Below are 24,291 nucleotides of genomic sequence, written 5' to 3'. Positions count from 1 at the left end.
CCTGTCTCCGAGGTTGTCTGATATGACAAGTGCATGCACAGACAATCTAAAGAGATGAGCATGATCAGAGCAGCTCAGGGAGCGAGCGAGCCTAGGGGAGCAAATATCCTGTGATTATTATCTGTGGTTTGACAACTTCATAGCTGCGTTGTTCTCAGGAGAGTAACTGTTTGTTGCCCATAGTGTGTCAAAGATTCATCCTTTATATCTCTGCAGTCTTTTTCCAGGATATGAATTTAATCTGAAAGAATTTTTTCCTTTATTCTCTCTGTTTCTCTTTTCTGTCATGGGTTTGGTTTTTCCACTGTGCTTTACCTCGTCACTGTACCACCGAGCAAGTCAAAAGTTAAAGGCAAGAAAGACTTTTTGCAGAAATCTGGCTCATGGAGAAGCTTTTGCCCATTTCCTGTCCGTTCAATCCACTTTTATTCTGTGCCTCTTCTAACACATCCCCACCTCACAAACACATCTTTCTATTCTTTGCCATTGCACCCTCGGAACTGATATTCTCCGGATAGCCTCAGACCTCTAAAAGCAACACCTGAAGCTGCTCAGGCTGGGGTCATCGATGAGGTGTTGTCTCTGGGCAGCATGCGGGCGGGTGAGCCTGAGCAGCCGCCGGGGTGGACAAATCTCCTCGCCGCTTTCTCCCACCGCGAGCGGGCGGAGGGAAGGGGAAGGGAGGAAGGGCCGCCTCTCCCGGGGGTGCCGCTCCTCCCCTTGCCGTCTCTCAGAGGCCAGGTGGCGGCGAAGGGCGCGGGAGGCGAGGGGAGCGCTGCCGGCGAGGGGAGCGCTGCCGGCGGGGACCGCAGGTGAGGAGCGCGGGGCGCCTGTCGGGAGCGCGGGGCGATGCCGGAGCGACCGCGGCCCGGCACGGGACACCCGCGGGCGGCTCTGCGCTGCCCCGCGGCACCTGCGGCGGGGCCGGGGCGGGAATGCCCGACAGCCTGGCATTGTTTCGGTTTTTTACAGCCCTTTTCGCTGCTGTTCGGCGCACTCCGGGCCCCCCCGGGCACCTCCTGCGGCTGCCGCTGCCGCCCAGCACTTCCTCAAAGTGGAAGGGGCGCAGCCGTGGGCGCTGCAGCCCGCGCGCTGCAGCTCGGGCCCCCGGCACCCTCCGAGCCGCGCCAGGCACCGCCAGCCCGAGGGATACTTCGGGAAACATCGTTTCACCCCTCTTGACCGTAACCCCCGGTCGTTAGCACGTTACTCCAGCACGATTCACGTCCTTCTTCATTCCCACTCAGCGTTTAAAGTTTGGGGCTGTAAGGGCTAAAATCTGCGGAGAGCTCGATCTGTAGAGCCATTGCTACTTTTTGATAGCTGGGTTGACTAAAATGCACAGTAGAAATCCCGAGTGGAGACAACAGTAGCCCGAGGATAAGTTTCTGGCCTGTTTGATCCACCCGTGCCAGGCCTTGCAGCTCCCACGTGGAGCCCAGGAGTAGGGGTGCGTTCCCGAGCAGATCCAGGCTTGACCTGAAGGCTGTAAGATGTGGAGCCCTGACAGTTTGGGTTTGGTTGAGGTTTAATACTGAGGGGTTCGTTGTCCTCGTTTTTTCTCCCGTTTTGGAGACCAGGCTTTGTTTGTGCTGCGTACTCCAGTAGATTTACAAGTGTTTGTGTTGCCATATCTTCAAACTGAAACCTCCTGGTTTGAAGAGGAAGTGGGGAAGTGAGCGGCTTTAGGGAATGATGGAGTGCCAGGATTAGTGCACTGAGGCCATGGTTTTCCAAGCCAGTGAAAGAAAGGGTTTCACCCACCCCTTGGGCTGCTCATTTTCACCCATGTCAGCACAGGCATTTGTGTGCAGAATTAGATTGGGAAGCAAAACCAAATTTAAAAAGACACCCAAAAAAATCCACATCAGCTCCTCAATGTTTCACTGGCCCACGAGGGCAGGTGGGACTGCTGCTTTTCTGTAACAATAATGGTTTATAGTGGAACAAGGGTGGGTAAAAGTAGAGTTCATCTGCCAGATTGCACCCCTGTGCTCCTGAAATAAAATCACATAGTTCTCATCCTTTGGCCATGGATTATTTTTGAAGTTGTTTATTTATGCTTAGGAGCATGACTAGGGGCATTTTGACTTTTCTGAAGCCAGGATTTGTGTTTTGCTACGAATACATTGCAACGACAGCTGTTCTGTGCACCTTGTACTGCATTGGTGCTGAAAGCTTCACCTGCCTGGGAGACCATCTCAGGAGCTGGGTCTTGGCTGCTTTAGGAGAGCCACGGGCCTTTTCCTCCATGAGTAACCCCTGGTCTAATGCATACCTAAGCTCGTAAAGCCATGTGGCACACAGCAGCACAAATTCAAAATCCTTTATCCCAGAGGCAGGAAAGCCAGTGTGCCCAGTGTCCAACACAATGCCTTTATTTACCAAGGCAAGCCAAGAAAACTTCTTGGATAAGTATCAACCCTTGTTGGTTTAGTAACTGTTTGGTGTAAAGGTGTAGGCTGGCACATGCAAGAACCCAGTTAACAACAGTGCTTGTTCCATAGTGTAAATTGGCCTCTTGGAGTCATATAGTTATGAAGCTGCAGTTTTCTGACTTCAGGCTCTCTATATGTGTCCATAATTTTGGAACTTCAGGGCAGACTCCCAGCTCCATCCCAGTGAAACTCACTGGTAAGGTGACTTCCCTCTAAAAGGATGGCTTTGAGCTGGTCAGATTATTAATTTATAATGTCATTTGTTTAAGGGGAAATCCATCTAATCTTTAGCACATACACTTTAATTGCCTTTATGTTTGGAATGACTTTTCCTTATTAGTCAGCTTTGTCATTACCACCTCATCTCTATTATCCCTTTGATGACAAGTTTTGCATCAGTGGGGTTGACATCAGGTTTTAAATTACTAAATACTTGTTTTTAAGAAGATCTACAACAGCCTGTAATGTTGTTACATCCCTGCTGGCTTAGTTATTTTTTATGTTAGAAGCAGTCTGTGTGGGGCCCCTCCAGCAGAGTCTGTGACCTGGGTTCTCATGTATTGCTGAAAGTTTGCAATAAATGGAATTCATCCATTTTAGTGCCTAAGCCTCAACTGCAAAGGCTTGTTTCAGGACAGAGAGCTGATGTGGTACCTTCTCCCACTGGTTAAATATCACAAATCCTGCCGGCAGCATCAGTTACCTTATACCTACAAGCTCTTTTTTCAGCAGAACACAGCTGATGATAACCAAAACTTCTACTTGGAGCATCTTCTCTAGTTTGGCTTGGCATGATTACTGTTCACCTGTCCTGGCAGGAGCTTGGTGGGATCTCAGGCGATTCACCCTGCTGAGAAGGACACGTGCCTACATCCCTGTGCAAGACAGCAGGAACTGCAGATCTGTGCCTGGATAATGCTGGCAGAGAGCCACTAAAGTTATTTGTCTCCCCTTGTATCTACTCAAATAGGTAAAACTACTCTCTGGATTTGGTCCCATGGGAGCAAGCTGGCAGAACTGCAAGTGTAAACTTTGATTTGCAGTGAAAATTACAGCCCTAAGTGTACAAGTCAACAAAATGCCTTTGTTCACTGGACAGATTGCCAAAGCAGCTCCCACCCACAGCTGCAGGCTTTACAGTGTCCAGGTTGGCAGATTAGCACTGTTTGGTGGGCAAACCCAGCTAAAACTGAGCTATCTCTACCCAAATGGAGGCATCTGGGTTGGGGGTGTGGCAAAATCAGAATAAAACCAAAAAATCCCACATGCCTATCTTGCAAGAGCAATCACAAGAGCAGAGTCTAGTTCAGAGGTAGCAAGATAACACCTCTGAAGTTCCAGCCAAGGCCGCTGCGAAGTCCTGGCGGCATGGAACGATGTTGAGACTATGGAGAAATGCATTTGTTTCAGAGAGTGGAGGAAAAACACCCTGTTTGGTTGGTTGGTTTGCTTTTGCAGAGCTTACACAGACCTTTCCCAAGATGGCTTCCTCAACTGAATATGGGTCTCACACCTGGGACCTCTTGCTGAGAGTTGATCATCAATATGACGATGCAGAAAAGGAATTTCCACTACAGGTCACGGGGGACCTTCATGTTGGAGGACTGATGCTGAAATTAGTAGAAAAAATCAGTGAGTAAAGACCTGTTTAATTTATACAGTGTTACTAAATAATATGTGTAGCTTTCCATCCACAAAGAAAGATTTCTGTGGGTTTTTAAAAGGCACTGCCTCACATCTGTGTCATGGCACAGAGCGTGGAGGTTCTCAGACTCAGGATGTTTTGTGGTCAGAACCCCTCCCTACGTTCCACCCTCTGTTGCTAAAGCCCCTGTGTTACCATAGTGCCAACAAAACTTTGGGTTTGCCTTTCAGTTAGACAAAAATAATTAAAGCAGACTAGCTATTCAACTCCCTCTTCAGACAGATGTTATAGGTGTGTGGTTTGGGGGGCAGGAGAGGTGGGTGATACCCTCTTTATCACCCGTGGCAGTCAGAGAGACAGGAGTTGTTGTTAAAGGCACTTCAGAAGTTACACTTTCCTGTGCTATTGTGGCATTCTAGCCTAAATCTGAGCCATGTTATCCATTGCATACATCCAGCTGGGAAGAGCCAGGAAAAGCCAAGACTGGCTGAGTCAAAGTTAGGAAATGAAAAGTAAAATACCCTGTGTACAGGGAGCAAGTGAGCACAGGAAGAAAATCTCTGATCACTTCTGTCACCCTCTCTGCACACTTACACACACGGTTCAGCCGGAAACTGATGGTAGCCAGAGTTTCCACGGGGTCAGAACGCTAATTTTTCACAGTATTTTCTTAAAATACTCAACTGGTGTGAAAAGCTTTCTATATTAATATTTAAAGCGAATCTGTAACTGATTTGTGCCAGCAGCTCTCTTGAGACACAAAAGAAAACTCCAAAACAGGACAGGGCTCTGCTGTGTTATGGACATGCTGAGGAATAGCCTCTGCCTGTGGAGCTGCTGAGGAACAAGGATTGATGCAAAGACTGAAACAGCTTGACCAAGATCACACAGAAGCTTTATCTGCTGCTACACACTGACATCTGGGAAGTCATCTAACCTTGCAATTCCCATGGAACTGAGAGCAGCAATACTTTATCTCTTTCCTTGTCCATGTGCTGCTACCTAGCTGTGTGCAACCAAGACTTCCATGGACTGGAAACTGGTTCTTAACACTCTCCAGATGAGCTGCTCAGTGCTGCTGCCAGGAGGCTGTGGAAGAGCTTGTGCCCATCTGGGTGCACAGGAGATTTTGTGGGAGGATTTTCAGCTTGCACTGACAAGTTGTGGAGTGGGTACCCTTGTTGTTTGTTCCTATGCCATCACAGTCCCAACAGCATTGTACCATGTATAGCTCCAGATTCAGGAGATGCTCTTTCCCTGTGGATATCCACAAGACTAAGGCAGTGCCACAGTCAGCACCTAGGTTAGCTCTTCAGGGAAAACGAAGTTAGTTCCCAGTGACTGCCACAAGAATTCAGCAAACAGGGTCTAGGTCATGGGACCTGTAGTTGCTGCTTTAATCTAAATAAATATTCCTGTTTGCAGAGACCTGTTTCCAAACCAAGTGTTTCGTATATTTGCTCCATAGTTTATTGATAACCATTTTGTATTTTCCTAGAAATAGCACAAGATTGGTCAGACTATGCTTTTTGGTGGGAACAAAAAAAATGTTGGCTTCTGAAAACCCACTGGACACTGGATAAATACGGGGTGCAGGCAGATGCTAAGCTGGTCTTTACTACTCAGCACAAAATGCTGCGGCTTCGCTTGCCAAACATGAAGACTGTGAGACTCAAAGTCAGCTTCTCTTCCATGGTGTTCAGAGCTGTCAGTGACATCTGCAAAATGCTCAGTAAGTAGAGATAAATCTCCTCTGGCAACCAAGTTGGAGCATTTCATTGGGTGACTTTGTTTTGATGTGAAGTCCTTCCTCACAAAACTGTTTAGCTCAAAGAGAAGTTTGAGACAGATTTTGGGGGGGTTTGGTACACAGTGCATGTCAGTGGTTCTCAGCCTCTGTGATAACTGATGTCAGGAATGTGTCCCACAAGCTGCAGGAGTACTGGATAGTCAAAGCTGGCAGATTTCTAGGAATCTTTGTCTTCCTGGAGCAGGACTTGGTCCTGATTATTCTGTGCCATTGACTAGGAGTTTGAGATTATCAATGTCCTACACCAGCTTTCACCATAGGCAATTTTACAGGTGTCAAGTGATTTATCACCTATTTTCATTAGCATTATGATTCTACTCTGCCTGTTATATGTGTTCACTTCAGAAGTAGCATGTTTCAAATGTTCAAAACTTCTAGATATTCAGGTCAGGGCATACCTAACAAGCCCACCCCAGCCCATGAATGTCTCATAGCACTGAGTCCCCAAGTCTCTACCCTTTCCAATAACGGAGCATTTCCAAGTAGAGGGTTTGGAGCATGCCAGAGGTGTGCCTGTGATCAGCAGAAATCAGTTGAGTCTGCAAGCAGTTTTCAAAATCCATTTGGTTTAGGGTAAAATTGGGATTAAATTCCTCATCTTAATTTAGATGTTCAAAGTTTAGCCCATTAACATACTCATCTTCAGAAGGAATTTACTGCCTCATATTGATCCACTTTCAATTTTATCTTCTAGCAGTGGATTGTGAAAGGTGTAGTGTCTTTATTATACCTAATAGCTCTGATATAATGATGCCATAATTGTTCAACTGGCATTTGGCCAAATTAAATATTCTTACCAACATTTTCCCTCCAGATGAGTCAGTGCAGAAACACTGTTACTTTGAATGAGTGAATATTGTCAAAAATATTGTCTTTGCTTACTCCAGGGTAAAAGTGTTTTTCAGAAATGATGTGCCATGTTTGTGACTGGGAATACCTGTCTGAATTAGAAGTGCATTAGAGAACAGTGAGAACTAAGACAGAATCTTGTATGAGAAATACAGCGAGTAATAAAAGGCATGAACCTCAATTACAGTGGTTCTTGCTTATTCATAATTTAGGTATTTCACAGAGGTTATGATGCTCATAGGTGACTGCAGAGCTGTTAGGGAGAAAGAGCCTTTTCCTGGCATTCTAAAAGGCAGTTACACTTCCTACAAAAGTAGATTTAAATCTTGTCCAAACTTACTTTCACAGCCCAAAGTCTTTAGCCTTGTTATAGAATTTGTGGATTTTCCACAGCTACTACTTTCAACCTGCTAAAAATAAAACTCAAATTCAGATTGCAACATGAAGCTTCCTGAAATGCTGTTACCAACCACGGGTGCTGTTTTGGATGTAATCATCTTGCTTCACTTCCTAAACTGTCAATGTAGATATCAGACGGCCAGAAGAACTCTCTTTGTTGAAGCAATCAGAAGGCACACTCAAAAAGAAAAAGAAAAAAGACAAGAACAGCAAAGAACCAGCTACAGAAGATATCTTAAACCTGTGCAACTCTCCAGTGAGTTCTGGATTACCAGGTAATGAAAAATCAATATGATTTTATTGTTCTGACTAAAAGTCAAAAAGAGGACGAAATTCTTTGTTACACAATTGAGTCCAGATTGGTTTTGTGTAGGATGGTCTCAGAGACACAGTGGGCCTGAAATCAGTCAAGAAATCTCGAATATGTCAGTATTTTCCTGTTGTCTCTAAAAATGTTTTCCTTTCCCTTGATACGAGAAAGGCCACACTAGGAAACAGCATACAGGATGTGCTGCTGCCCTTTGAAAATGGGGGACCACGCTTAAAATATTCATGAAATTTGGCAACCTGCAAGGAAAATGAGGAATAAAGGCTTAAAAGGATGTGTTTCCCATGTCCAGCACAACTGAGATCTCACAGAGCAGGAAAGAGCATTTCTGTCCCTGAGGTCACCTCACCTGTGAAAGGACAAGGCCAGCTGGAAACAGCAGAGATAGGAGACTGCTGAAAGGAAAGGGTTCAGTTGTTATGATGGAAAGTGGTGGACAGGACCCATTTTCATGGGAATAACGTTGTGCTCTTAACTTGCAGCCAATCCAGGTTTATACAGTAAAACCATGACACCCATTTATGATCCTGTCAGTGGCTCACCCGCTTCTTCAACAATTACTTGGTTCAGTGACAGTTCCTCGACTGAGCAGAACTGCAGCATCCTGGCCCTCAGTCACCCCACCTGTTCTCCGGAGACACTGGCGGAGATGTACCAGCCACGGACTTTGGCTGACAAAGCCAAACTCAACGCAGGGTAAGGCGCCTCTCCTGAGATCCTTTTGTTTTGAAATGATCAGTGATGTCATTGTGCAGGCTCTGGAATAAAGTCTGTTGTTAGACAAAGGTCAATTCAGTTGAGCACTGTGGGTGGGCACAGCTAAAGGACAGTTTGGATGGCAAACTCCAAAGGCTTTAAGTAGACCGTGGAAAGAGACGAGGATAGGTTCAATAATTTTGCGTTAAATAGGTGACTGAGTTCTGCACAATTAAATGTTGCTTATTGTATATACACAGAGAATGGAAGTTGGAAGTCTGTATGCATGCTCCACCTTCTTGAGTTACGTGAATTTTCCCTGGATTTAGAGGAATTACAGCTGTTTGTTCCCACTTTTGTTTCACAATTGCACTGGAGCTCTGCAGGTGTGATGGTTTTTCCTGTACAGATGAATCTGTGGGTTGTCTTCTTCCACAGCTGGCTGGATTCATCTCGATCGCTTATGGAACAAGGTGTTCTGGAGGAAGATCAACTTCTTCTACGCTTCAAATATTACACTTTCTTTGATTTGAATCCAAAAGTAAGAGCCTTGCTTTTATTGCTATTCATTGTTTGCCTCCTTTCATGTCAAGGAGCTATACAGTAATATAGCATATATATAGCTATATAGAGGATTTTAGCTAGGATCTGTAACAAGCCCTTCAGAGATCAAATCCAGCTTCTTCCCCTCAGCTACAGCTGCACTTTTACCCTCTGGACACTGAATCACTGTTCCTCGTGTGAAAGAAGATCTTAAATATAAAGATGGGATCTGAAGAGCACAGAAACCGTATCCCTATTTCCAGAGGGGCTGGTTTATTTTCTGCATCTCTTTTAACAGGAAAAATTAAGGGGAAAACTAGACCAGCAGTATTCTAAATGATGTAATGAGTCCTGGTTTTGAAATTGGGCTTTAAAATGACATTTATGTTGCACTGCCCTCACTGAATTTCACAGCTTTTCTGGGCTGAAGCCCTCAGAAGAAATCAGGGCACTTTCCAGTTTATCCAGCATGTTTTTGGGTGAAATGCCACCCCCGCTAAAATCCAAGTACATGTCTCAACTTCAGCAGCCCAAACATTTCCCTTCTTTGCCCCAGCCAGCCCCAGAGCCATAGGATGAAATTACCCAAAAGAGCTTCAGGCAACCTAATATCTCACCTCTGCTGGGAGAGGTCATGCTCCAAGGTTTACCTTCCCATCACCTACATTTTGCCAGCTCTGGGGCTTGAATATTTCTGTGAGTCACTTCAGCTTATTAACCAAGTATCCAAAAACCAGATAGTGAATTAAAGCAGATCTGGCAAATGTCAAGCCAGTGCAAAGACAGAACCAGAACTGAAAAAGCCAAGAGCAAGAGAAAGGAAATGAGGAACAAGAGAGTTCTGCAGGTCACAATCAAGTCAGCCATGTCACGTGATTTTCACTCTCCCAGTGTGGTTTCATGTCTCAGTTACACCCGTCTAAGGCTTCCTGCTGCAAAAGGGGATGTCAGTCTCACCTTCTGCCTCAGCCAGAGGTTCCTGGTTGGTTTTCTGTTGGCTCAGCAAGGCCTGGGACCATGCACACAATCACATGAGTTGGTACAAGACAAGGAGGGGAACACGGCAGAGGTGGGAGGAGGAAGGAAACAACCCCTGTGGTTCAGCCCAGTGCTGAACAGCGCTATCATCTGCAGCTGGTTGGAGTCTGTGCCTTGGAGGTCACTAACGAGCAGTGTTTGCTCTCTCCTACAGTACGATGCAGTGCGAATCAACCAAATATACGAACAAGCCCGCTGGGCCATCCTGTTGGAGGAAATCGATTGCACGGAGGAAGAAATGCTCATCTTCGCTGCGCTACAGGCACGTACTTGAGCCAAGCTGCAAAACCTGTTCCCTCAAGGGGCAGGCACAGGTTAGGACAAGACTAGGATAGAGCCCAGGCCAGGAGCTCTGCTTGGATTGGGGGTCTGCTCCTATGGTGAGAAACAATCAGGAACATCCATCAGCTAAAGCAACTAAACTCAGTAGCAGCAGTAACACCATTATTCAAACAATCCTGGAACCATTTACTAACATTACCTGCACCTGGAATATAACTTTGATATCAGTATTAGTATGAAGTGTTGCTTCCCATACCAGCTACCATCCTTTCACCTCTTCTTCCTGAAAATTTCTCTAATATACACGTTCCCAACAGACAGGAAAAAAGCTACAGCGCAATTTGAAGATAGGGACACTATGGAGTACATGGAAATTTAACATGACTGAGCATGGCTTAGTCTCTGACCATAGGTAATAAAGCACAAATCCTTATTAATAATAAGTTCTTTCCTTTTAAATGTAAATGGAGCTGCCAAAAATTCACAGCCTGTCACTGCAGAACACCAGAGAACCTTGCTTCCAAGTTTCCACCTGGTATGGATGGCAGGACTAGGGATCCAAACGTAGCACCAAGTCAGCCTCCCAGATCAGGGACAATTATTCAGCAAAGGAATACAAACACTGATAATTAAAATAGGAAACCATTATCAGCCATTGCACTGATAGGAGTCACAGTGGACATGACTGTTTCCTTGGGAAAACTCCCTAATTCCTGCAGAACTTCACACAGTTGTCCATGACTCAGGAGAACAAAGGGCCTGTTTTCAAACACTGTGATTGTGTGTGATAATTGATGTTCTGACTATTGGATATTGCTGTTTCATTTTAGTATCATGTAAGCAAGTTATCATTATCATCAGAGACACAAGATTCCATCTGTGAATCGGAAGTAGATGAAGTAGAAGCTGCCCTTTCCAATCTGGAAGTGACACTGGAAGGTGGAAACAAAAGTAACATTTTGGTAGGTCCTTTGGGATCCCAGAATTCCTTTTGCTGTGCCAAATCTGTTGATTGTGATGAGCCTTCCTGGTCCTTGGTTTTTTAAAACAGTTGGTTACAGAGTGCACTGTACTAAAATTATTCCTAATTATTCCTGACAGGAGGACATCACAGACATCCCGAAACTTGCTGATAATCTCAAGCTAGTTAGGTGAGTTGTGAAAGTTAAAACATACAAAACAAAAAGCTTAACCTTACAAGAGATCTCTTGAGTTTTTTGTTCTAATCTAACAGTAGATCTGACAGTTATAAATTGACAAATACCCCAGATAGGTCTAACCAGCTTAAAATTCTCTTCCAGTCTTTCTCTTCCTGCTTCTGACAGTGTTCCTTGGCAAGTCTTTCCAGCTCCTGGGATGCTGTGTAGCTATACTTGAGCTTATTAAAAGACCCTGCTCTTTTTATTTCCTAATACTCATCAGTCATCGTCTCTAAACAAAAGAGCCTACGGTTTTACTTTCAATCACATTTACCTCTTCTTTTTGCCAGTAAAAAACTAGAAGAAAATTACAGTTCTCCCTGAGAAGAATTTCTGAAAGTAATCCCAGGGAATGTATTTTTTAAACAAAAGAAAACAAAAAAACAAATTCAAATTACCCCTTTCTAACCAAACACCGAGTCTGTTTTTTCTAATACCAAAATGAGTTTCTGTCGGTGACTGAATCTCAGATGCAGACCAGCAGGGCACCTGAATTGTTTATTCAAAGGAGTGAGTTGGTTTTATCCACCTTTCCAAGGCACACTATTTCCTTACACGGTGTGACCCATCCCGTGTTGCCCCATCAGCAACACACTCCATAGGGGTCTGCGTGTGGCACCTCCTGCCCCCAGGGCCCGGTGCAGAGCAGCCTCAGTGTGCCGCCATGTGCTCCTTTGTTCTGCCAGGTGCCTCTGCAGGCAGGTTTTACAGCTCACAACCCAACTCTACCTTATAATTCCCCATAAGTTTCTGTGATCCCATTATAATATCGTCATTTAAATGACTGTGGAGACCTCAAGTCTGTAATGCCTTTTATCACAAAACAGTCTTTGTGTTTCAGAAAGATAAAGTGTTCTGTTGTACAAATATTTATCAGATTCATTCTGTTGGCAGATGGTATTTTTAATCTAGGAACTGAAAACTGCATCTGAAAAATTTTAACTTGTTAACTGCTAACAATTGTTAATTATTAATTTCCAATTTGGAATTTTATTTGACATTCTTATTATTAAGGTGGCTTAAGATGAAAGGGAATGAAGGCTTTTAACAATGGGTTATTTGTTTTTCCTCAGCAGTAGAGCAGTTTCCTTTATAGACATTTAGCAGTTATATTTCATCATGAAAAAGTTCCTATATTGTAGAATCCAGGCAGGGTGTAAAACATTTCTTTAAAGGAACACCACCACTTTGTGGTTATAATTATTTGATTAATAAGCCTGAATGCAAAGCTGTGCTTGTCCTACTGCTGACTGTTCGTACGGTGAACTTCTATTCCTATTTATTCACAGTATGCACCACAGTAAATGCTGCTTTCACATGGGGACAGTATTGTGGAGAATTGCAGTATTTTTTTCAAAAGCAACAAGAAAAAGCTTCCTACAAAGTTTTCAGCAACTTCTTCAGGGACGGAAAAATAATTTTATCTGTCTAAAAAAAATTATAGTCCCTTATTTTTGAAGAATGCCACTCTATTGGAAAGCTAAAAGCCAAATTATTTGGTAGGTTTGAAAATCTGAGATGTTAAATTTAAATTTTAAAATTGCCGTTTTCTAAAAAATTTTCTAAACTAGGATTTTTAGAAAGGGTCTGGAGGTATATATAATAAGGGTATATATAATACATTACTGTTTTCCAGCTAGTTCTATGCTTTTTGTATCATCATCTTAGATTTAAAGGGAAATACTGGATTTTTTTTTCCTTTTTTCTTCTTTTTCACTTCACTGATAACCTTTGTCACTAACTGTGAAGTATTTCTCTACTCAAGTAGTGCTAATACCTCTGGGTTTCTCTCCTGGTGGGCTACAAAGCTTCTATAAACTTAGTGAAGGAATAGAATTTTGTTGTGTTAGATACTATTCAGATTAAGCCAAAAAAGATGGTCTCTGCTTCCCTATAATGAATACAAGTTGGTTTTATGGGTGCAGATATTCAAGATAAGGAGCTATGAAAAACTGATGCCAATTCATATTAACAAATCAGGGGTTACACTTGTGTTACTGAGTTCATGGAAGAAAATTAGTCTGTTAGAAGGGAATGGCTTTGATTAGTAATAGAAGGGAAAAAAAAAATGAGAGAAATCATAGATCAGATTCAGCTAAAATCTGGAGTAAAAACCACATCCATACCTGGGATAACCTTAATTGGATCCAGGCATTTCCTACCCCCTCACTGACACAGGGGTGAGTAACCCAACCAAAGCCATGGGTATGACCTTGAATTTCAGAGGTTCTGTGATACGTGTGAGGGACTTCACACTTTGTATGTGGTGGTATAAACCAATGGGATTTCTTTTTTTCTGGTAGGCCCAAGAAACTGGCACTCAAAGCTATCAAGACATATTGGTTTGTCTTCAGAGACACTTCAGTATCTTATTTTAAAAACAAGGAATCTGCACAGGGAGAACCTATTGAGAAACTAAACCTAAAAGGTAGGACTTCTCCTTTCTTTCCTTTTTTTGTTGCATCTGTGAACTGAATAAAACAAGAAATCCCTGCTAGACTCAGGAAGGCAAGCACAGCAGCATTTAGTCTGGGAGCTTTTTCAATTCCTGAGACTCCTAAACAGGCAGATTGCACCTGCAGAAGAGGCTTAAACAGAAAGGATTCAGTAGTTTAATCCAAACTGGGATTATCAGAGCCTGATTTGTAAAATGCCATGTACTGCTGAATTCTTAAAGATGGGTCAGGTAGGGAATGTGACTTGTGGGGTGCTTTATTTCCAAATACTTCCACTCTGCATTACATGGGAGTGTTCCCCTGTGTCCTTGTCAAAACGCACACTGGCAGCAGAGGATTATGGATGATGCCATAGGCAGGAATGCCAGAGGCTGTCCCTGCATTCTGCTGTGCAGGGACAGCTCCAAGACCTTCTCTGGGCCTTGTTTGTGTCGTGCATGGGGATTCCCACGGCTACAACCAGCTGCTGGAGGAGGAACCCCAGGTGTGCCCACAAACACCAGCACCCCGTATAGCCTCCATCTACATCTGCTCCTGCAGGGACATCCTTTGTTCAGCATCAGGGAACCAGTGATGCCCAGGACTCATCCTAGAAGAAACCTTTGCAATAGAAGATTGACCCCTGTGAACAAATGGCTCTGCATCCCAATCTGCATATCCTCAGTAGGTCAGAGAATGCATGGGAAAAAACAGCCAGGGTGGCTGGAACTTCACCAAGTAGCCTCTCCCACCAGTTCCTCTCCATTTTAAGTGCTGAGCGTTTCCTAAGATCAGGCTGAGGTTTTGGGAGCACTCACACCCTTTCACTTGCACGCTGACTCACGTGCTCCCTGAGCTCAGAGCATTCATCAGCCTGGCAAGCCAGACCAGGCAGTGAACTGGAACAAAAACCTTTCATTAGGGCCTAAGCTTCAAAAGTCTTGGCCCTTAATCTCAAAGGAAAACAACCATGAAGTACAGTTCCTTTGTATTAAAGCAGTAAGTAATTAAAGTTACTGATATAGTAGTGAAATAAATTAATTTCCTTCTGATTCTCTGTGATCTAGGATGTGAAGTTGTACCAGATGTAAATGTTGCAGCAAAGAAGTTTGGAATCAAATTACTAATTCCTGTTGCTGATGGCATGAATGAAGTATATTTAAGATGTGATAACGTGAGTAGTAAGACAAGGGAAAGTTTGGATTCAAGATTTATGGCAGATTGTCCTGTTCTAGAATTTGTATAGAAAAATGAGGATGCTGCAGAGAGTTTATTATCTAAATCTTTAGAAAATTTAAGAATGAGATAGTGGCCTAACAAATACATAATGGTTCTGGGGACATAAGGACAGTTAATAATCTTGTGTTTATCATCAGTTGGCAACTAAAGGTGGTAGAAAGAAAACCAGAACAAACTATAAAAAAAAATAAAATAAAATAAAATTTGAAAGTTACAGTATTTTGTTCTAATGCTTTCTGAGGATTGAGGTTTGGATTTTGTTTTCTTTTTTCTTAATTAGAACTCTCCCCATTCAGATGAGGAGAGCGTGATAAGGATCTTACATTAGTTTTCAGTTTATTGTAATGTATCATTAAATTGTGTAAAAATGTTCAGTAGGTGAAAACTAGTCATGCAATAAAATTTCCAAGAGAATCTGTTTCAAGGTACTGGATTTCTTTGCAAATTTAAAACCTAGGGGTAGGTGGAACTAGTGCAATCAGGGAGGAAGAACAGTATGAAACAATGAATTGTCTTGCAGGAGGATCAGTACGCTCGGTGGATGGCTGCCTGTGTATTAGCCTCCAAGGGCAGAACGATGGCCGACAGCTCCTACCAGCCTGAGGTCCAAAAGATCCTTTCGTTCCTACAGATGAAGAACTGGACCATGTGTTCCCAGACTGCCTCTGAGCCAGAGAATGTAGATATGAAACCTGAATGCTTCGTCTCACCGCGCTATACCAAAAAATTCAAGTCCAAGCAGGTATCCTGAGCATGGCTCAATGGCTGGTATGAGCAATTCCAGTGGTTGCTTAGGGATGAGGCTGGATTGAAGCAGCATTTGGAAGCTATACAGTACAACACCCTGCCATAGTCATTTGTCCCTTTGCAAGAGGCTTTTTCTTTAAACTGAACACAGGGACAGGTGTTTTGGCACCTCCTCCAAGTACCTCTCCTACGTCTACAGCCTGGCTTAAGTCTCCCATGATGTTCTGCTCCTGATAACACTGTTCCTGAAAGTCTCTTCAGAGTAAGAAAGGAAAGATTTTAACCACTGAAAGCTGCTGTTTTCATGTGAAACAACAGGGTCTTCCTGTCCTCTTGGCTTGGGTGTCTTTCCTTCCTCTCCACCTAATTGCTTGTCCAGTGCTTTAGCTGTGCAAGGGGTCAGCATGCCCATCCTGAGAAGGGTCTCCAGAGCAATATACGGAGCCAGGGCAGTGCTGCACAAACCCAGACCTGAGACCTCGCTGTCCATTCTGCCCTTGGCACTCAGGATCTGTCCCCAAGTGCCCTCTGTGCTGCATCTGCACAAACAGTGACAACGAAGTGTCTGAACACAGCATCAGACCTCATGATGTCTTAGTGAAAGCAACAGGATTTTTGTTCTCCAGTCAGCTGAAAACTTTCTCTCTTCCTGTGTTTGCCAGCTGACCGCTCGTATTCTGGAAGCCCACCAAAATGTATCCCAGATGTCCCTGGTGGAGGCCAAGCTGCGTTTTATCCAAGCCTGGCAGTCCCTGCCTGAGTTTGGCTTATCCTACTACATCGTAAGGTAATCGCACTCTCACTCATGCCAAGCTGCTCTAACGTGTTCATGCTCAGTGATTGGCAGGAAGTTCTTTGAGTCCTTGTTCTGGAAACATTTTCTATTTTTTCCCCCACAGACTTTTTTGGAATTTTAGTGATTTCCATACTGCCGGTTTTTTCTATAAGAGTAGCACCCAGTAGCTCCATTCCTGGAGTGGGACTCTGCATTCTGCCTTCATACAGACCTGCTGGGTTTAGCCTGAAGTAACCTCTCACTAGGATTAAACCCTTACTGTCATAAACTCTCCCAAATGTCAAAAATGCATGTCTCACTGGTGTGCTCAGGTTTGCAGGATGTGTTCACTCTGACCCTTGCTCATGCCAATATGATAAAATGCTAATTTCTTTTGTATTTCACTAAGAAAACAGCAGATGATCCCTTTTTAAGGTTCATCCAGAAGAGCAGTGAGCACAAGAAAGGTCCCGTTGTGTTCACAGCAGCTTCCTTGGACACAGCAGGGTTCTGACCTGCAGTCTTTTCTCTTGACAAAACACCAAAAAGCTGAAAAGTACTGACACAACCATACTTGGAGGCACCTTGCTTAATTTGTGCTTAACACCCCTTTGAGGGCTAGCTAGCAATCATCTGTGGTATAAATTGAACCAGCTGGGAACCACTGTCTGGCACAGAGGCCAGCTGGCATAGAACTGCCCACATCTGCACTATTAAACTCTGACTTCCCAAAATCCAGTAGCCTCATGTGAACTGCAGGTTCCAAACTACCTGGGAGTCACTTGAGGGAGCACTGCTTGTTCAGAGCCAGAATTCTCCCTGAATTCAGTGCCTAAAAATGCTCCCTGATCCTGTTGAATTTACTAACACAGATACAGATTTTTTGCCCCATCTGTCACCATTAATCCTGTTAAAAACACGAACAAACCCAAAACCTAAACTGCATTTTGTAGTGGTGAATTGCTACAAACTGCTGGGCAGTATCTCAGTGGGGCATTAAGTAAAGCACAAATTGTGTCCAGGTGAGATTTTTTCCGTAAGGTTTTTCCCAGCTGCATCTAAAGAGAGAAGGTTCACAGTATGAAACAGTATGAAAAATACTGAAAATACTCACAGCAGACAGATGAGATTTCTTCCAGCTTTCAGCATGAAGGTGGAGGGAAGTAGTTTCTGTACCAGAGTAATCTGTTCCTAGCTATTCCCAACTCAAAAAATTCTTACCCCCAAAGGTTCTTATACTTTTGTATTTTTCATCTCTGATCAGAAGAAAGTTGAAATGTTAAAATGCCTCAGTAATTTTGTAATGTGATTTATACTCAGAAACATGTATATATCAGTTGTTTTGATTATATAATTTAGGTTAATATAGGTTAATATAACTAGAAGAACATGTTTCAACGTTAGAGAAATGAAGCAACAAAAATTATTGTTGGCATTTTTTCCAGTAAAAATATAATCACGTTTATGCATTTAGGAAGAACAGTATTTTTTTAGCAGGAAACAATGAATTGGAAAGATTTCAGCCAGATCTACCTGCCTGATTATTTTCCATCTTACACCATGGCTCACCAGCCTACACTTTTGTTTTATAAAAAATCCTGTTCTAAAGATGGGTCCAAGCTTTCCTCAATCCCAGGCTGTTGTGACTTTTCCCATGTTTTTTGCACTTCCAGAGGAGAGCAGATGAAATGTTTCTCTAGCCAGAAATCATTGCAAAGCAGATCTGCTCAAAGGTTTTGGGTTTTTTCAGGTTTAAGGGAAGCAAGAAGGATGATGTGCTTGGGGTGTCCTATAACAGGCTGATACGGATAGATATGGCTACAGGAGATCCTATCACAACATGGAGATTCTCCAACATGAAGCAGTGGAATGTGAACTGGGAAATCCGCCAGGTAAACCTGGAACAGCTCTGTGTTCAGTCCTTGCATTTCACACACTGGAGGATGCTTTCAGAAAATATTTTCAAACCTCAGTGAAAAGATTTTGAACGTGTTGTGACACGTTATTAAATAAGCTGTCTGCAGTTTTTCTTAGTGGAGTCTGTAGTCAAAAATCAGAAACTAAAAGATCGCCAGTTTCAAAGGGTCCTACCAAGCTTAGTCTTTACAAGTTGCCCTTGATTTTGATGGGATGAAATACAGAGACTCCAAGGTGAATTCCAACATGTTGTGTTTATTGCTCTGTCAGTAAAATCTCATTTTAACTCTCGTGCATCATCCCCTACATTGTGGCGATTCAGCCTCTATTACAGACAGAGGATACAGGAAGCCAGTTTGTCTTTCAAATCCCAGATGGAGACTGCAGGGCCTGCAACTCTGTGTCAATGTGTGGTCCCTGATCTGGGGTTTCAAAGCTTGAAGCCAGCTCTGTAAACTGTAGATTGCTGGGGTGGAACTAGTGTGACCTGATGTAAATTGAAGCAGCCTGGGAACTGTTCCTGCTTACAGAGTTTCCACATCCATCTGCAGGAACCAGGAGAGATCAGATACACTCCCTACTGCTCTCCTGCAGTACTCCCTGTGCCAGAGCCTGGAATTCTGGGTCAGGTTGCTGGGTGTATTTTAAATTCCTCTCAAAAAAGGCAGAATCCAGTGAGCAACTAAGCTCAGTTTGCTGCATTTTAGAACTAACAGTAGCTGGAAACCCAAACCAGGACCCCAAAGGCAGATTTAAGGTCAGAAAATAACAATGGACAGATTAAACATTATTCAGTAAACAAAGCATCAGGTGGGCAATTCCTGCTCTTTCCAGTGTTCACTTTATATGCTATTGGAGAAAAGAGCTAAAAGATTTTATTGCCTGCTTGAAAAAGCAAAAAGATTTCACCACAAGAGGGCCCTGATGTAGCAGCAAATCCAAAAACAAGCAGCCAAACACCCTGAGCATCCAGCAGACCCAGAACTCTTGGTTAGTAGGGGCAGGTACTGCTTCATCACAGTATTTGTGATTCAGCTGTGCTCTCACACTTCTCTTTCTTCCCAGCTTATCTCTGTGTCTGATTTTGCCATGTCCGTTCTCCTTAGGTTGCCATCGAGTTTGACCAGAATGTGTCCATCGCTTTCACGTGTCTGAGTGCAGACTGCAAAATCATCCATGAGTATATTGGGGGCTACATCTTCTTGTCAACACGTTCCAAGGACCACAATGAAACACTGGATGAAGAACTCTTCCACAAATTAACTGGAGGTCAGGAATGAGAGGAAATCTTCCCACTGCCTGCTGCTTCTTAACAGCTAAGACTACCAGAGATTAAACAATAATATCTCTGATTGTTAATTGCTGGCTAGTAATTATTGTACGTGTCAATTAATCTTGTACTATGACTGGGACTGTTGACAGTTTTTGTTAAATACTGAAGCTAAGGTCACTGGATGCAGTATGGCAATTCCATCATCAATACTTGAGGAAAATTTAATCGTCTTTGTTTTCTTTTTTGTACAGCTCAGTGTTTTTAAAGAAACAGTATCTAGCCTCTGGACATCTTTTTAATCTAGTATTTTTAATTGCAGCAATCTGTTTAAGCATCCAGGGCATGTAACTTGAGGATATGGTACAGTGAATTTTCTTCTCTGTTACAGCCAGGCAACTTCCACTGTTAAACTGGCCATTGTTAAAGAGCCCAGCATTTATCAGAACTAGAGCTGAATAAATACATATTTTAAAGCTCCATGGCTTGTCTAACACTTGCCCTGAGAACACAAAACATTCAAAATTCCTGAAGACTAAGCTATCGAAACTCCTGTAGTGATTACTCAGTTGTTCAAAAATGTAGAACCCATGTCGACCTTCACCCACTGACGTGGTTCCTGAAAGCCAGAGAAGCTGCAGAGCATTCATCTTGGCAAACCTGGATCCAAAACATTCAGCTTTTGAGGAACACTGTTACTTACCTGGTTGAAAAATGGGCTTTAGATACTATCTAAAATTATTAAAGAGGCCTCTGAGTGTGAGCATTTCTATTTACTGTCCCTGTTACTCTGTTTCGCTGTGACATGTCACTGAACTATGCATGTTCATGTGTGAGAATCTGAAATGCCTGTAGAAGTGTTCTTATGTGTGTGCAGCGTAATGCAAAGAGTGATGCTCAGAGGGCTGGAGCCCCTCTGCTCTGGAGACAGGCTGAGAGAAATGGGGATGTTCAGCCTGGAGCAGAGAAGGCTCTGGGGAGACCTTGGAGCCCCTGGAAGGGCTATGAGAGAGCTGGAGGGGGACTTTTGCCAAGGGCACATGGTGATAGGACAAGGAGGAATGGCTTTCCACTGACAGAGGGCAAGGCTGGATTGGATATTAGGGGGAAATTCTTCCCTGTGAGGGTGGTAAGGCCCTGGCACAGGATGTCCAGAGAAGCTGTGGATGCCTCTGAGGAACCAGCCCTGAAGCCACCAGCTCTGCGTGCTGGAGGGAGCCAGACATATCCACCGAAGTGAATGAAATTTGATACTACCCTGTAAAGCAAGGACAGAGTGAAGCTGGGAGAATTAATCAAACTACTGGACAAACCAAAAACTGGTTTCACATATCTGAAGAAATACAATGGACTGGTGTTTTTATATCACTAAGGGATGCTGCAGAAATCACTGCATAAATTCATAAACATTACTGGAAATGGAGAGCCCTGATTTGCATGCCATGTGCTCTGCTTTTCCCCAGCCCCTGTCAATGGGCTTCAGTGGAATTCCTCCCAGTCTGTGCAGTTTAAACCACAGCTTTACATTTTGCAAAAAAAAAAAAGAATACAGCCTGCTTCCCAGGCCTCTGTTCTTCCTTCTCCTCAGCACTTTTTACTGGGGCTGAGGGACCTCAGTTTTCCTTCAGAAGAGAACTTATTTGCTTGTCACCTGCTTGACACAAGCTAAGTATTTTCCTCATGTTGTGAGATCCACCCAAGTCCAAACACTGGCCATATTTAAAGCCTACCTAAGAGCACCGTGGGAGAGCTAAATGTACATTTTAGTGCCAGGGCCTCTTCCACAGACAGCTGCCTTCCAGCTCAGTCTCCACATAGGCTTTGCAGTGAGGACCCTGACCATGCCTGCATGGAAGGCCCTCATTTGGCAATGAGCAGTGACAGACTCCTGTAAATTGCTCCCTGGGAAGCACAGCCCATGCTTCCCGCTCTTAGAGCAGAGCTTGTCCCAGAGTGCTGCATGGATGCCCTGTAGCTGCCACTTGCCTACGTGACCTGAGCACAGGAATGCAGAGACAGGGGAAATCTGAGCATGAGTGTGTGTGGCTCATTTCATTGCTAAACAGGCACATTCACTTGCAGTTCAAGCTGTCTGCACTCGGATTTCAGAGAAATTAGCAAATATTTCCATTTTCTTTCCTGCCCCTCCTTCAGTCTTACTCCATGTGTCACTGCCTTTCGACTAAATCCTTCGCTGCTGCTTGCAAGGAGGAGCTCTGCCAGCTCATCCCAGCTGGCTGTAAGCCCTATCCTTTGCCATTTTGGGTTTGAGAGTGATCCCCTGCTGATGCCTTCTGTCCATATTTCTTTACATCATTCAGCTCTCTCTTCTCCTTGCCCCACTCACCTTGCAAGGCTTTTTCACAATAGGTAAGGAACACTTAGGAAAGGAAGCTTTTTATCCAGCTGGTCTCAGTGCTGCATGTGACTGTGGCTCCTCTTTCTACAAGCAGACCCTGGAGAGGCTGGAGTGGGAAGGCATGACCCAGGGCATTCCTGCACTTCCATAATTCCAGGCTGGATATGGTGGGCAGCACCTGAGAGGAGGCCTACCCCAGCCTGCTCTGCCTGACACCTGCACCAGCCACAGCTTCGAGTAACCTTTCATCCCACCCCATGTCACCGAGCACGTCCCAGCCAGGCTGCTGATGTTCCCTTAATGCACGTGCGGTACCACACCCTCCCTCATTTGTGCAATAACCTGATCACGCTCGGCACGTCACACCTATTTCTACACAGAGTTAAAGACCACGGGCTCAGTGGGCCGTAGAAACCACATCATTAATTGCACAGTGCCAGATATGGGAGAGGTTTCCCAGAGTGAGCGAAAGCAGGACAAGGGCGTCTGCCCTGAAGTTTTGCAACACAGAGATGAAATCCTGGACAGGAATGTTACTTAGATGAAAACAAGCCTTCAGGAAACCTCAGCTCAGCTGCAACCCTATTCTGTACATGGTGCTTAATTAAACCCAAGCCAGGTCAGGGTAAAGCACTACCAATGTCAGATGGCTCCTGCTGCTCTTACATCAAATTCTGAAGGGGATTTCACCCCTGCCTTCAGCCTGCAGTAGGAGACACACACACCTTAGTTTTCTAAAACCGCCGGCTAAAAAATCCTGTTCTTCCATTCTCCCCTTTTTCTCTACAGGAAAAGGTCTTGCTTGTGCTTGCTCTGTGGACAGACCTGCGAAATAGTTCTTTTGTTGGCTTTAAAAACCATTCTCCGGATTTTTTTCAGGATGTTTTCATTCTTAACCATCACCTGGATCACGGCCAGTAAGAAACATTCACCTCTTAAACTTTACAGCCTGGTACCATCCTCACCTTCTCCTGTTCACCCCAGCTCTGCTTATCTTTGTGTCACTAAGGAATGCAGGGCTCAGCCCGAGCATTCCTGCGGGCAGAGGGGCTTTGTGCAGCCCTGAATCACCCCCGGGGAGGGGGCGTCTGGTTCAGCTTTCTTTGCATCACCCGTGTGAAAAAAGGCTGACAGGAACGCCTGCCTTTGCTAACTGCTCCCTCAGGTTATCACTGAAACTCTCAGAAAAGCGGAAAAAAGAATAAAAGGCGACATGAGAACAAGCCAAAGTGGCTCACAAAAGGGAAATCTCTGCCTGCTGTTAGCAGGTATTTCAAAGAAACTTGTGAACGAGGGCTGCTGCCCGCCCTGGGAAACCTTCACGAGTACCTGGGCAGCTGCCTGAGATGTAGCATCACAGCAGAAATCTTTCAGGTGATGAGAGTTTGCAGCTAAGCAAAGAGCTGGGAAGATATAATACCTGCCACAAAAACGGGGCATCCAAAAAAGCAGAAACAAAGATGGAAAATAAAAATAACAAAAGCTCATTTTCCAGCGGTGCTCTGCCTCTTGCAACAGGTTCTCTGTATCACTCAGAAATCAAGCGCCTCTGGGCAAACAAAACCTCCATCTCCCTTCCACCTTCACAAAAAGAGCAGCCGCTTTCCCAGTCTGACAGTCTGCTTGTCTGTCTCCAAAATGAAGTCAGTAAGGTTGAACTCATTAAGGCAGCTTTTGGCTCACCGGTTTTCCTGGAATATTTTTGTAAGATATTAAAATCAGTAAGATACCAATAACCCTAAAATAAGCAGTGAAAATCCACTGTCTGTAAATACTGAGCTAAGGGCAGCAAACACAGCACAAATAGTTCATAGCCCAGGGCAAAGCCAGGCCGCCTCCCTGCTCCTCGGCTTCCCAAAGAGGAGGTCTGGAGCCAGCAGCTCTGCCAAGCCAGAAGGAAGGCAGGGTTTCCACCGGCCTGTCTAGAGCTGGACTTTCCACCTCTTTTACCAAATTCCTCAGATTTTTGTAACCTGCTCCACTTTGCCCTTTGAACCGCAGCGAGTGCAGAGCTCTGAAGGTACCTGCGGGTGCGCACGTGCCGGGCCCGGCTGCCCGGCTCTGCCCGCCCCACCAGGGTTAATGGTGGGATTAGCCCCTCATTTAGGAAACCATTTGTCTTGCCCTAGAGCCATTCCACAAGGGAACAACATGTACACCTCGCCCAGCCTCCAAGGGAACCGCAATGGCTACAGCGAGTCCTACTGGAAGCCCCTATCTCTGTTCTGGCCAACATTCATCTCTGTGGATGTTCTGGTGTTTTTCAAGGCTCTCTCCCCGCGCACATAATGACCCACACGGTCAAAAGATAAGGTCTGCGTG

General features: G+C 44.3%; 1 protein-coding gene across 3 annotated transcripts; it reads left to right on the top strand.

Annotated features, from left to right (window-relative positions):
* FERMT1 (FERM domain containing kindlin 1) lies at nt 1-20,090 on the top strand. 3 transcript variants are annotated; one of them, XM_069008947.1, is made up of 16 exons: nt 725-812; nt 3,257-3,408; nt 3,897-4,070; nt 5,582-5,815; nt 7,270-7,416; nt 7,952-8,165; nt 8,604-8,706; nt 9,901-10,008; nt 10,859-10,990; nt 11,130-11,179; nt 13,531-13,655; nt 14,730-14,836; nt 15,422-15,643; nt 16,311-16,435; nt 18,174-18,315; nt 19,447-20,090. In XM_069008947.1, exons 3-16 carry the CDS (start codon nt 3,920-3,922, stop codon nt 19,618-19,620), a joined length of 2,034 nt encoding a protein of 677 aa, XP_068865048.1. In that variant the 5' UTR covers nt 725-812; nt 3,257-3,408; nt 3,897-3,919; the 3' UTR covers nt 19,621-20,090. The 3 variants fall into 3 exon arrangements, with proteins under 3 accessions (XP_068865047.1, XP_068865048.1, XP_068865049.1); XM_069008948.1 differs by having other exon boundaries at nt 745-812; nt 973-3,408; XM_069008946.1 differs by lacking the exon at nt 3,257-3,408 and having other exon boundaries at nt 1-812.
* The last annotated feature ends 4,201 nt before the right edge of the window (nt 20,091-24,291 follow it).

Source organism: Aphelocoma coerulescens, chromosome 3 (genome assembly GCF_041296385.1).
Source record: "Aphelocoma coerulescens isolate FSJ_1873_10779 chromosome 3, UR_Acoe_1.0, whole genome shotgun sequence".
NCBI classification, from domain to species: Eukaryota; Metazoa; Chordata; class Aves; order Passeriformes; family Corvidae; genus Aphelocoma; species Aphelocoma coerulescens.
This window is presented reverse-complemented; position numbering and strand designations above follow the sequence as displayed.